We start from the raw sequence: 12,895 nt of genomic DNA, 5'->3' as shown, positions 1-12,895 counted from the left end.
AAGGATATGTCCAGAGGTAACTGTAGATATATCCCATGGAGGCTGTAGACTGTGGCCTAGTATGCTTCTATAAGTTTAAAAGTAGCTACATACTCGTGTGCCAAATAAAAAAAACAAATTTAAATAACGCATGGATATGGAGAAACGAAGAGTTGTTCATGTGTACACCAAGTTAATCCGGACACACTTTTAGTGGTTACTACACCAATAGTAAAAAACATGCACTTCCTGTAGAGCAAAGAAACAACAACCCAAATTCACGTGTGTAGTAGTAAAACAAATAATAATAAATACTCCCCAATCAAATGCAGCCTCCAATAACACTCTTCCTCAGGGTGTTTAAGAGCACAATAAACCAACCATGAAGCGCATATAGATGGGGAGAGAAAAGAAACAACAATTATAGTGCAAAATGAACGCACAATGTAAAAATAAAATGGTGTCAAATCCACTCACAAACAAGTAGGATAAAGCAGGCTCATCAAGGGTTCAGTAGAATATCAAAATAGTGTGCAAAAACGCAGTGTAAACAGAAACAGTCCCAAGTAAACTGCTGTGGTGATAGTGAAGCTCTCTCTCTACGTGTTTCACCAATAGTCCGTTGGCTTCTTCAGGAGTAAATTCAGTCAAAAGATGTGTGTATTCAATGGTAAGTAATTTTGTTCATGCCCGTGTCGGAGTGTATTTAATCAAGGCACGGACGAACAAAATTACTTACCACTGAATACACACATCTTTTGACTGAATTTACTCCTGAAGAAGCCAACGGACTATTGGCGAAACGCGTAGAGAGAGAGCTTCACTATCACCACAGCAGTTGACTTGGGACTGTTTCTGTTTACATTGCGTTTTTGCACACTATTTTCATATAGCTGTGCCTTCTCCAACTGTAAGTGTATCCAGACTTCCTGACTCTCGGTTGTGTGATGATACTGCACCATTTTTGGTCTCCTTGTTTTTATAGATTTTAGAAGCCATTAAAACTCTGCTGATATTCTACTGAACCCTTGATGAGCCTGCTTTATCCTACTTGTTTGTGAGTGGATTTGACACCGTATTTTATTTATACATTGTGCGTTCATATTGCAATATTATTGTTGTTGTTTCTTTTTTCTCCCCGTCTATATGCGCTCCATGGTTGGTTTATCTTCCTGTAGAGCAACTTTGCTTCCAAGTATAAAGAAAAAATAAATAAAAAGCAAACACATTAGAACGATCAGGACTGTTTTTGGTCCAGCTTTTCATTAATTATCCCCAACGGGATATTAAACACAGATCACAGCGAGAAGAATGTAGGGAGCTTCATCTAAGTGCAGATATCAGATGACTATGCCAATGATGGTCAAATTCAGCAGAACTTAATATAACTAGACTACTTTAGATGGCAGCATTCACCAAAAGAAATATGGCAACATCTATATACTTTAGCCACGCAATAAGCTCTCGCAAAGAAAAAGAAAGAAAAAATACCCGCATTAAATAGGTTTGACAGACAAACATACTGGGTACATGGTGGTACACAGAGTGGAAATGAAGGTAATGGAAATAATGTGCCTTTCAACCAAATTTGAGTACAGTTAAAGCTTGCCACTCATAACCAAGATCCTTACGCCTTCATCCATCCATTTCAATTTGTAGGTACCAGAGCAAATATACACAAATATCCAGGGCCCATTCAGTTAGAATAAAAAAAAAATCTGGTGAGATTGTTCTTTATCTTGGATACTGTCCCCCAACCGATAAAAATGTACTGCAAAATAAACATTAAAGAAGCAGTGTCCTTCAGGTGCAAGTCAGAGGTCAAGAGGCTCATTCTTCTTTATCCAGCAGTTGCTGTTTCCAGGCCTCATTCAAGTAAACTAGTCGTTTGTAGTTGATGAGAAGGAGAATGAAGTTCAGCAAATAGGTGGCAACACAGATAATACAGAAGTCCTTCAGCACAAAGTACAAGATGTACGCAAGGTAAAGTGACCCCACCACTGACACTATGGAAGAGGTCATTAACACTAACGCTGCCACGGCACTCACAGTCATTCCTGAAAGAGAGCAGAAAGAGGGTTACAACTAGGTCTTGCAGCAGCTCAGATTAATACACGGAGAAGCAGAGAGCAAAAAATATATAAATGCCAAAAAAATATTCAGCCACATGGGGTACTATCAGGTATTTAATAGAGAAATGCGCTCGTTGCTCATTTTCCCTGGCTACTGGGTTTAGCAACTGAGCCTACAAGGCAAATTACAAGCCAAGAGCATGAGGCCAGAGAACAAAAGGCAGATATAATGTATATAAATATAAGTTTATCATATGAACACGGTATATTGGTCTTCTGCTTAGTCATTGCAGGACCAAGAGGCACAGAGGTTAAAAAAAAAAAAAAATAATTCAGAACTGCTAACATTATTGAGTAATGGGCAAAAAGCTTGCAATTGTGTTAGTCTATAAAATGTAAAAGATGATCCACTATGGGATTTAAAGAAATAATAAAAAGAGGCCACGGAAAACACCAGCAATTGTGTTTCAGATTCAAGAACACTAGACACTCAATAGACTATGAATGTAAAATATGTGTAAAATAATTGAACTCCAAATCCATTATATCATGTACAACAGTTGGGAAATTTATCCTGCAAGAAGGCCTGAACTTGCCCTGCATAATGCATAGTTCAAGAAATATATATATATATATATATATATATATATATATATATATATATATATATATATATATATATATATAGCGTATTTGCTCAATTATAATACAAGGGTTTTTTCCCCAGAGCATCCTGGTGAACGTTTGCGGGATGCGCACAGACAACCCCTGCTGCTGCCGGCACTTCAGCTGGGACTTCTATGGTGGAGCACAGGAAGGTGCTGCCGGCGCTCAGTTATAGAAGCCCCGGCAGAAGTATTGTCCCCCAGCAGCGGAGATCTACATTGCACAGACCTCTACCAGCTGCCCCACTAGACACCAGGGAGTCTGAAGCGCGGGGGAAAAGTAAACGGATGCACTGGTAAGTCCGGGGGGTCAATGGTTTTCTGGAGGCAGAGAGGCATATAGGAGGTTATAAGGCATATTAGGGAGGCAGAGTGGCAAATAGGGGGTTAAAAGGCATATCTGGGGGCAGAGTGGCTTATCAGGGAGACAGAGTGGCATATATGGGTGTATAAGATATATCCGGAGGCAGAGTGGCCTATAGGAGGTAGAAGACACTTCTGGGGGACAGAGTGGCATATAAGGCATATGTGGAGGGCAGGTTGCCAAATGAAAGGAAATAAAAACAAAAATCTTTTTTTTTTAATCAGTTTTTATTAAATATGAAAAAATTATTTAAATGCTAATATTTACTAGTAAAACTTTTCTTATAGGGTAGTCTTATATTCAGGGTCATCTTATAATTGAGCAAATATGATAGATATATATACACACACAGAAATACATATACACTGCATTTTATGAACTTTCTGGTCACTGGGCTAGCGCAGGGTGTAGATAAAAACTGTGATAAGAATGCATAATAACAATACAAGAGAAGCCACAATACATACCAAGCAGCATCTGTAGAAAAAAAAATACAAGCCCGAAGACACTGTTTGGCTGATTTAATACACTCTCGTCTCCAAAGATAGTACCAAACATGCCAAATCCACGACCCCATCTGCACAATTGAAAATAATGTAAGTATATGTATTGAACCAAGAATTTATTTTTAGAGCACAGATAATGTGTTTTGCCAAAACAAGTTTTGATGACTTAAAAATCAACACACATAATTTGGTATGAAAATAGCAAGTGTGTAATATTGAAATATATTTTTATTTATTTATTTTAAATGTTTTATTATAGGAAAGAATAAGAATTTATTCAGTTCATCATCCCATTTCCCATTACGCATATAACGTATTTGATTAGTTCTCGCAGCAAAATGTCTTTGCAATCTTGCTTTATAGGGTGTAGATAGGGACACTCCAGAGCCTTGGGAGCCCTCTCAACAATGAATGCACATGAAAGTACTTAATAGGTACTTTCATGAGCATTCTTCAAACTTTGGGGGGTGGGGGTCATACTTGAGAAGTACTTCCATGATCCAACTTTTCTCACCACTAATCATGTAATCAATAGGAGTGCTTTCTGCCCCCAAGTAGGCTCTAGAGGTGACTGGCAGTAAGTATAAGAAGTGTCTGGAAACACTGGCTCTAATTAAAGACTACAACGGTACTATGGATTTCCAAATATCACAAATCAGCAAACTAGATAACTGGCCACGTTGTGTGCAACCACAGGAAAGTTCAGATCTCTGTCACGCATAGCTCGCATCAAAATATACCACAGGTTGATTAACCCAACGGCACCAAAAGCTGGCAGTAACCCTAACCTAATAATTTTGTGGCCATAGCAGATTTTTAATATTAATAAAAGAAACGCCTTGCCTAACATTTTCTACCGGCCTACACTTTTAGGGTTTTAATCCAGAATATAATGTCTGGATAACAAAGTCTCGCCTTCTCTCCGCAAAGTAACTTCAGTCCTATACATAGTTAACTCGTGATCTGTTCACTACAGGCAGAAAAAGCAAAGTGCATTGGGTTGGGTAGAAACATAATGCCAAGAAAGATAGCCAGGAAAATAAACATTATGGCTAAAAGAAAACCCTTGCGCGAGTCATGAAAGCATTCCAAGTGGAACCACTACCCATACTACAGAGTATCAAAGACTTCCAAAGACAATGCGCAGAAATGCCAGGACAACCTGAGGTCAGCTGCCATAATATTTCTAACATACCAATACATTATGTCGGTCTTCTGTTTCTGGAAATGTGTCGCTCACACCTATCTTCGCTAGCCTTAAAGGAACATCTACCTCTTCTACAACGGTTCTCCTGGATAATAACTTCTTGGACAGGCTTGCTGTAAAAAATGCAAGGTGGACACCTACTAGACACTGCTATCCAGCTGTAAATCCAGACATATCTGTGAAAGCATTTCAGATACTATGAAACCACATGTATGACACTAATATTTTCCATCCATACTACCAGTAATAATTATAACATATGTAAGATTTTCATGAAAATGGAGTAACAAGTTAAGAAGGCACAAGGACAACTAGGATGTAATACAGTAGTACCTTTTCACTATATTGAATAGGCAGATACTTGTCTATATACAAGAGATCCGTTCATCTGTTGACAGCCCGGAGCTACAGGCAACAAACAGGAGGAAAGTAGGGGACATAATATGGAGAAAATAAAATGAAAATGTCTGCAAATGATACTGCAGGAAATCTAGAGAAAGGCCTTCTGTATAATTGCACCAGGGCCTGAAGCTCTTTAATCTGGCCTTGATGAAGGCGTTAGGCCAAGCCTTTCACTTCCGATATCGGCCAATATGTTTATTTTCTCATGGAACTAGTTATGTGAAAAGCTTTCTAGAATGTTCTGATCTCTTATGCAGAGGCTTGTAGACTACTAAAGCATATTCCTCTCGGGTAAAGCCAAATCAATTCAACAAGTAAAACCACCACCAAAGAGAATCTGTTCTTTGATGTTTCAACCAGACGTTTACTATTAAGAATCTTTACTATAAAAAAAAAAAAAAAAAAGCTTATTACGTAAAAAAAATATTCATATGAATTCCATGCAATCTTCAGTATTAGAAAGTTCACCACAATGCCACACCTCAGATAAACACAGGGTTAGGCACTTCCACGAAAGTTAAAATATCTCCAATAAGCTCCAAAGTCCCTTTTCAAAACCTATAATCAACGACCATAATCCTACCACAGTTATAGGATTTATCACATTAATAAAGGTGAGTGAGAGTCTGTTCATTGAGATATATTACGCCAGCAGAACCCATAGTGCTATTCCTATAAGGGAGTGACAGTGCCATTCTACACTAAAGGGAAATTCTGGTAACGAAAATTAAACATACGAATAAGTGTCCTTCAGCATTTAGTGGGGCAAAAATCAAGAATTTGACGGATCAAATTATTCTTATCTGCCGTCAAGTCTCGCCTTCAGTCCTTGGTCTTGTCTTCGATTAAGGATAGTTCCTTACATTACATCCACCATGTTTAGAACATCAAGAGGCTATATACTGTATACTGATCAACAGTCTCCTTCTGTTGATAGGTCACCAATGCTCTGTCTAGTATTCAATCATACACTAGCCTGCCTTTTCCTCCTGGCTGGATTTAATGGTTTTTTTTTCCCCTACAGTTTCTATAGGCTTCATGAACGGGGTTACTGCTGTCCAACTTTGTTGATGTGGACGGTCGGACCCATGAATCCTAGAAAACATTACTAGAAACATGGTACACTTCACGCGCTTACCATGCATGAACAGCAATGAACTAAAATAATTCAGCTCTTCATAACGTACAATGAAGTCAACAACCTAAAACCACAACTCTCCCTTTAGTGAATTGACCCATATGCCACCACTAGAATCTACAGCTGTTAACGATCCTTGGGCAGGATCCTCCTCTTCAGACCCTTGGCACACACTGCTTCAACAAACGGCAAAAGCTGGACATGTCGAGTGCAATGTGAACACACTTAATACTACACAGCTATCATACAGAGGGAATGAATGGTCAAGGGAATGAATGGTCCCAGGCTTACCATACTTGAGTTTACGGAGGATCACAAACTCACTTGGCCTTTAAATGTTACAAAATAAGATTTGTTTATAGAATGAAACCTGTAAGCATCTGGTCTAGAAAATAACGCGTACTTTAAAGCTTCTCGCACATCTGTGGTTTTCTATAATTGCTCCCACGGGGAAGAGATCATCGCTTGAACTACAATTTAAAAAATAAATCTTTGTTCCATTAGGAGATAAAAATACCAGATTCAAGACACAACATATACGGCCTATAGATAACCAGTTCATAAGGCTGCAAATACCTACCTTCCATTCGTAACTATATTACGTACCAAACAAAACCCCCAAAACACCAAGTGCAATAATAACAGAGCCAAGGAGAAGAAGATACAAGAGAAACGCAACCCCTTCTTTACCGAGGATGTTTTGTGTCCAACCACCTTTTCAGCATGTTTCCTTAATCATTAATCTCCTTTTTAATTATTCACGCACCAACACAAAATTATATATTGTTTTTTCATGAAAAGAAAAAAATTGATTTTTATATGCATAGTCCAACATTTAATATGAAGAATACATTCAATGAGTGAAAATATTTTTATTTTATTTTACTATGAAAATTGTTCCCAAACCAGGTCAGTTGACCAAAATGCCACAATTAACGTTAAGGTTTTTTTGAAGTTACGAGGCACAAAATGAGACATTCCCTTTTCCACTTGCGTTACTTCGTAAAGCTTATGTCTAGCAGTTTGGCAGCCTACCAGCTCAAAATCCCCCACAAATGTATTTTTGGAGAGAAGATAACCCAGGGTATTTCACTAAGAACATTCGGACACTTATCATGCAACGAGCTGGTCCCCAGCAAAGGGAGCCGTTACACTGAATTTCCTTGCTTCCCCCCACCACCACCACCACCAACCTCGCCATATCTCTTAGCACGGTTTCCAAGGATTTACATGTAACTGCAGAAAAACTCACTAAAGTGTATTCAGCTGCATCTCCAGCTTGCATAAATACCCACATGGATAGGTTTTCATATATTTTTTTTTAATCTACAGGGCACAATACACAACAGCACACAGAATAGGCCAATGTAGGTACACAGAAAATAAAGGGTTAAACGATAATCACTTTTGGCAGCGGGTTTATTGGTGTATTTCTGTGTTTACATTTTATTTATTTTATTTGCAGGGGAGGAGGCTGGCTGTGCCATTATTTCTGATTGCATGCATGACAGCATGGATCAGACAGTTTTTATGGTGTGTCAGCTGGCAAGGTTTTTTTTTTTGTTTTTTTTACTGACTGATCAGCAGCACTCAACATTCATGAAAGGATCCCCGCATTTATTAAGAATGTGAAGCATCCATTCATAAAGGAAGACTTGTGTGAGACTACCGGCACTGGGAGGGTTAATTGTGGTGACTGCAAGGCAGTACCCTCCACTTGGAATTTCCATCCCGGCAATCCAGCCTACCTGCTGGATTTTTCATTTTTTTTTTCTCACTCTACTTTTACTGAGGCTGCACTCACTTTAGATAAATGGGGCATTTTGTTCATTTTAATTAATTTTCCATTTATTTTAAGGGGTTAAAATAAAGGAAGAGAAGGGTTCCCCCTCGGGGTAAAGAACTATTATGCCAAACAGACAGACCAGGACAAAAGAGGGCAGAAAGCATTGAATTGGCAGACATGATTGCATTGCAATAAGTGGAAGAACTTTGTACATGCACACTGGGATTTACACGCACCTTTCACACTGCATTCACCACAGCCAGAACTGGAATACATTACTTGCAGGGGCATGCATTTTCTACGGGGTACTTAGCTGGGAAATGGGGAAAAGGGCAAATGTATTTGCCAAAGGAATTACATGAAATTGTAAAGGGACCACCCGGTTATATGCATTAAAGTACATATGATAGCGAGTGTCCCTTTAATTCTCCCATTCTGACGTAGGCGTCGAAGGCAGAGAACCAGTCGGCTCGTCTGTTCTTCTCAGTGAGCTGTACTGACTAGAGTGCATGTTTTTCAGTGAATGGTGATCAAACTTTTTGCAACAATTAAAATGTGTATGCGTAGTTTATTTCCCCTACTTTTGGAAACAATGTGGCCGTGTGAGTGGAACCACTAGCAACATGAGCTGTTCAATCTCACCAACAAGGAAAAGCTTGAGGCCACTCTCACTAAATACGAAAGCGATTGGAACAAAATACATAAAAATTTTACAGAATCTGGACTTGGTACAACATTGGCGCTAATGAAGTGTGCAGCGACTGATTTATTTGCACCACCTCTGTGGTGATAAGTTTTTTACAGGCCTCTTTTCTAACACGTATACAGAAGTCTACTGTAGGATAGGCAGAGACTAAACCTTTGACCCGCTGTACTTCAAACGTGGCCAGCTGCCTATATAGGAATTCCCATATCAAGAGTGATGCAAAAAAGTGATTCACAGAACTAGGGTGGGGGATCTATGGAGAGGCAAAATACCATGTCAGGAGATCAGCCAAGAGTCTACCAAACGGATAAATAGCCCCGCACTATTGGGTAAAGAGTAAATATTATGCGTGCCAGAAGAGTATTTAGAAAAATGCATTGTGTATTTGTACAGACACTTGAGTTACATTCTGCAAACTTTATCTTAGCAAAGTTAGACGAAAAACACGTAAACCTTACTTTTACCCTAAAGAAACCTACTATAAGGCCCTCACGCCCTGAAATTGAAAATGATTTCAGTTATGGACATTATTTTTAATGTATTGGAATTTAGCTCATTCCTGATACACAAAGGCACCTAATGTAAAGTTTCTTGCCTTCATCATAATCCGCAAAGGCAGTGCTGAAATCACACAATAAACCTAAGCGGGAAGTTGTAACGTACTTCCTGGACTCCATCTGCATTGTATTAGCAGTCAGCGGGGCCACTAAAAGCAAGAGATGGTTTAAACCACAGAGTGTAACGCTAGGATTCCACCTATCCTCAGCTGTGGCAGTTGCTGCAACCTGTGCCACTACATTGCACCCTACAAATGGCTGCATCATAAAAGAAGCCCTTATCATAAAAAAAAAAAAAAAAAAAAAAAAAGTATAACATTTTAAGTATGCTTTTAATTAAAAGACCTGTCGGAATATGAAACTCTAGAAGGACATTAGTTGTACAAACAAGAAAACCCAGCAGTAAAGTAACCTCCTTAAGTTAAGTCTCCTTAGACATGAATATGGCTCAGCCAAGCTCATGGGAAGGAAAATCCACACAGCTGATAAACCAAACAGCAGCCGGTCGTCTGCTATGTTAACATACTAGCAGGACACTGGGGCACACCTTGGATCCAGGAGACTATCAGCTTGTCATCAATCAGACCAGGAATGGTGAGAAGTTAACTGTCTGAAACACGTGCACAGGAATTCAAATGTGCTTTCACACACTAGGAGATATCACTGCATAATGGATGTGACAGCAAACATGGAGCCTTACATACATACACACACAGATTATACGTATGAGATTATATATATATATATATATATATATATATATATATATATAATAAAACATACATACATACACACGGTACATATACATCTAAGGGAGATATCTTGACACACTATGCTGAAACTATGCAATTTGCAGGCTCAAAGTTTTATTTGTTAAAATGCTTGATACCACCAACCCAAAGAATTGTAAAAACTACATTGAACTTGGGCTTGTATAGAAGGAAAGCTTAGGTGTATAGTTCAGTTTTTCTAACCTGTGTTATTGAGGGTTTTTTTTGCAGTTCTACACATACCAATGAACTACTCCAATAGTCTAGTGCAAACACCAGTTATTATGGCACACTGACATGCCCCAGTTCTACTCTGAGCACTTAACATAATCAAATAGACCTATCCACCCTGACTCGTGGCACTAGCCAGATTATCATTCTAGAAAAAGAAAACTAGCTCTAGCGGGATGTTTAAATGGTAAATGATGTTCTCCAACACTGCGCTATAGGTGATGTGAGGAATGTACCTGAATAGAGAAAGAACAATCACAATGGTCCTACGGCACAGGTGGTCAGTCTACAGGGGCTGCTATTAAAAACCATATTATTCCTAATATTTCCATTCACATTCTAGTATGTAAACTAAAAAAAAAATTGATGGCCTTTTGTAAACATCAGCTGAATCTGTTTACAGGATCAATGTGTAATTCTTGTATGTTCTGGACTTCCAACATCCCCCTTCATACACACACATGTATGGATTGTACGGCTCCTCCACAGGACCCAAGTCGGTGCAAATAATTGTGGCTGCGTACAGGAACCATGTACCCCTTGGCTAATCAGAGGAGGCCAACTCACAAATGGCTTCTAATAAATACAGGCTGAAGTTAGCAGGTAGGTGACAGCTGATTGTGTATACAATGGAATGAATGAATGACTGCCTGAATGAAGGAATGAACGATGCCTGAGTGTTTCTGGATTCAGCAAGATGACACAAGGGAAGGTAGGAGGGTGTATTAGAGGTAAGGAATTCAGGGCGCCAATAGATTTTAACCTTTTCAGGTCCAATCATGTATGTGATAGGCAGTCGGACATCAAAAAATAAAGGGGGAAAAGACAGAATGGCTAAACAGAAAGTTTGCTGCTGGTAATGGGATCGATCCTTCACAAAAAGATAATAATGGTTTGAGGACCTTCGGTTGACTACAGCTCCTATCGCATCCAGAATGATGAGAGTGATCTAAGTTGTAGCTCCTGTGTTTAGACCGCAACCAATGCAAATTCAGTTATTGTCAATGGCCTCAGTGATGGTCTACCTACACAGTATCGCTACAGTTTACTTAAACAGAAATGCATAGCAACGCCACAACATAATGGAGCTATATGTTATGAATGCAGACCTCCCCCTGTGTGAATCTGTCAGAGAGAAGGGTGTGTGGCAGTTTATGCCTTAATCCCGTCTCCTTGATATTCACATAAACCTACTTGTAGTAAGGAGTTGCCCGGTTTGGGAATCCTGATTCGTCTGATCTGATCTAATTACGTCTGACGTATTCTCCTTCCTGCATGCACTGTCACACCGCACAGCAATCCAGACAAGGTACAGGTGGCACCAGCCTTTGACCTTATCTGCTGAGCGTATACTGCTGCACAACGGGGTCTGTACACTAAACAGAGCTGTGGATTCTCCCTCAATTCACTATGCACTACTGGCAGTAGTATCATTTTAACTATACTTTACTACTGGCAGTGTAATAAGGGCTGAGCTGGCCCTCTATAATGGATAGTTTAATAAGTGAATAGACTTCACTGTTTTCACTATGCATTATACAGGGCCAGCCAAGTTCTCCCTACAGAAGAAACTTAAAAAGGATGAGCCTTCAAAATGCATGGGCAGCTGAAACTCTCCCCTTAGTGAATGGAGACCAATATCCGACTAAAAAGCGATCCCTTTAAATCCCTGTACTGTCCACGGGTAGTACTCCAAGGCACACGGTAGTGGCATCCCACCCTCATCGAGTACTTGCCACAGCCACAAGGCGTGTTACACTGACTCGCGACCGGGCATTAACATGTAAGCAATCCACATTAAAATACCATTCTACCCAGCAGACTACAACACCCGCTAAGTGCTAGAGACTTAAGCGAAAGATAATGGATAAAGTAGACGAAGAGATAAACAGCTCCGATACCCCCCACCGTAGACTAGCAAAGAGTACACATTACACGCAAAGCTTCTATGTGCCACGCCACTGGAAAACGGACCGCTACCCTAGTTACCTGGAGGACAGGACGGCGGAGCAGCGCACCCAATCATTGAGGTCACACATGGCCCGATACCCAGGATCCCTTTCCTTCTCCCTCTCCACGTGGAATGCGTAGATTGACAGCAAGATACCTAGCACACACACCGCATACCGAGCCCCGCTCTCCCACCGAGGCACAGACACTCGCAACACGGGCGCCGCCATCTTAACCCCGGCCTGCTGTGATCTCGCGCGGCAGCGAGACACTCGCAACGCGCGCGCGCAGATACACACACACCAACTGCAGTGGCGAGATATTCACGAGCTCGCAGAAACAAGACGAACGGGGAACGCGAGAGCGACCTGCGGATATGAGCTGAGCCAATCGGAAAAGGCGCTTCCGTGACATCGCTGACAAGGGCGGGGCTTTGAGGGACGATGTGGCTGCTCTGGGAGCGCCGGGAGCGACTGATGCAAGGAGATGTGGTCGAGATAGGGAAGTGTTCCCAGAGACTGTATATCTATCGATAGTTAAATAATCTATATATTTCCTCAGA

General features: G+C 40.2%; 1 protein-coding gene across 1 annotated transcript; it reads right to left on the bottom strand.

Annotated features, from left to right (window-relative positions):
• Window positions 1–1,809: 1,809 nt before the first annotated feature.
• Window positions 1,810–12,563, bottom strand: LOC149300949 (vitamin K epoxide reductase complex subunit 1-like protein 1). The gene is made up of 3 exons (XM_089484655.1): window positions 12,373–12,563; window positions 3,548–3,657; window positions 1,810–2,036 (listed from the first exon to the last, which is right to left on the bottom strand). Exons 1-3 carry the CDS (start codon window positions 12,561–12,563, stop codon window positions 1,810–1,812), a joined length of 528 nt encoding a protein of 175 aa, XP_089340781.1.
• Between the last annotated feature and the right edge of the window lie 332 nt (window positions 12,564–12,895).

This window comes from Sceloporus occidentalis, unplaced genomic scaffold, assembly GCF_023333645.1.
Source record: "Sceloporus occidentalis isolate IW3139 unplaced genomic scaffold, rSceOcc1.0.p SCAF_22, whole genome shotgun sequence".
NCBI lineage: Eukaryota > Metazoa > Chordata > Lepidosauria > Squamata > Phrynosomatidae > Sceloporus > Sceloporus occidentalis.
Note: the sequence above shows the minus strand (reverse complement) of the source record. Positions and strands in the feature narration are given on the sequence as shown.

Coding starts and splice junctions, on each gene's coding strand:
- LOC149300949 (XM_089484655.1), bottom strand. CDS start 12,563: ATGGCGGCGCCCGTGTTGCGAGTGTCTGTGCCTCGGTGGGAGAGCGGG. Junction 3,658..12,372: donor TCCGCCGTCCTGTCCTCCAG/GTAACTAGGGTA, acceptor TCAATTGTGCAG/ATGGGGTCGTGGATTTGGCA. Junction 2,037..3,547: donor TTTTCTACAGATGCTGCTTG/GTATGTATTGTG, acceptor GCTCTCTTTCAG/GAATGACTGTGAGTGCCGTG.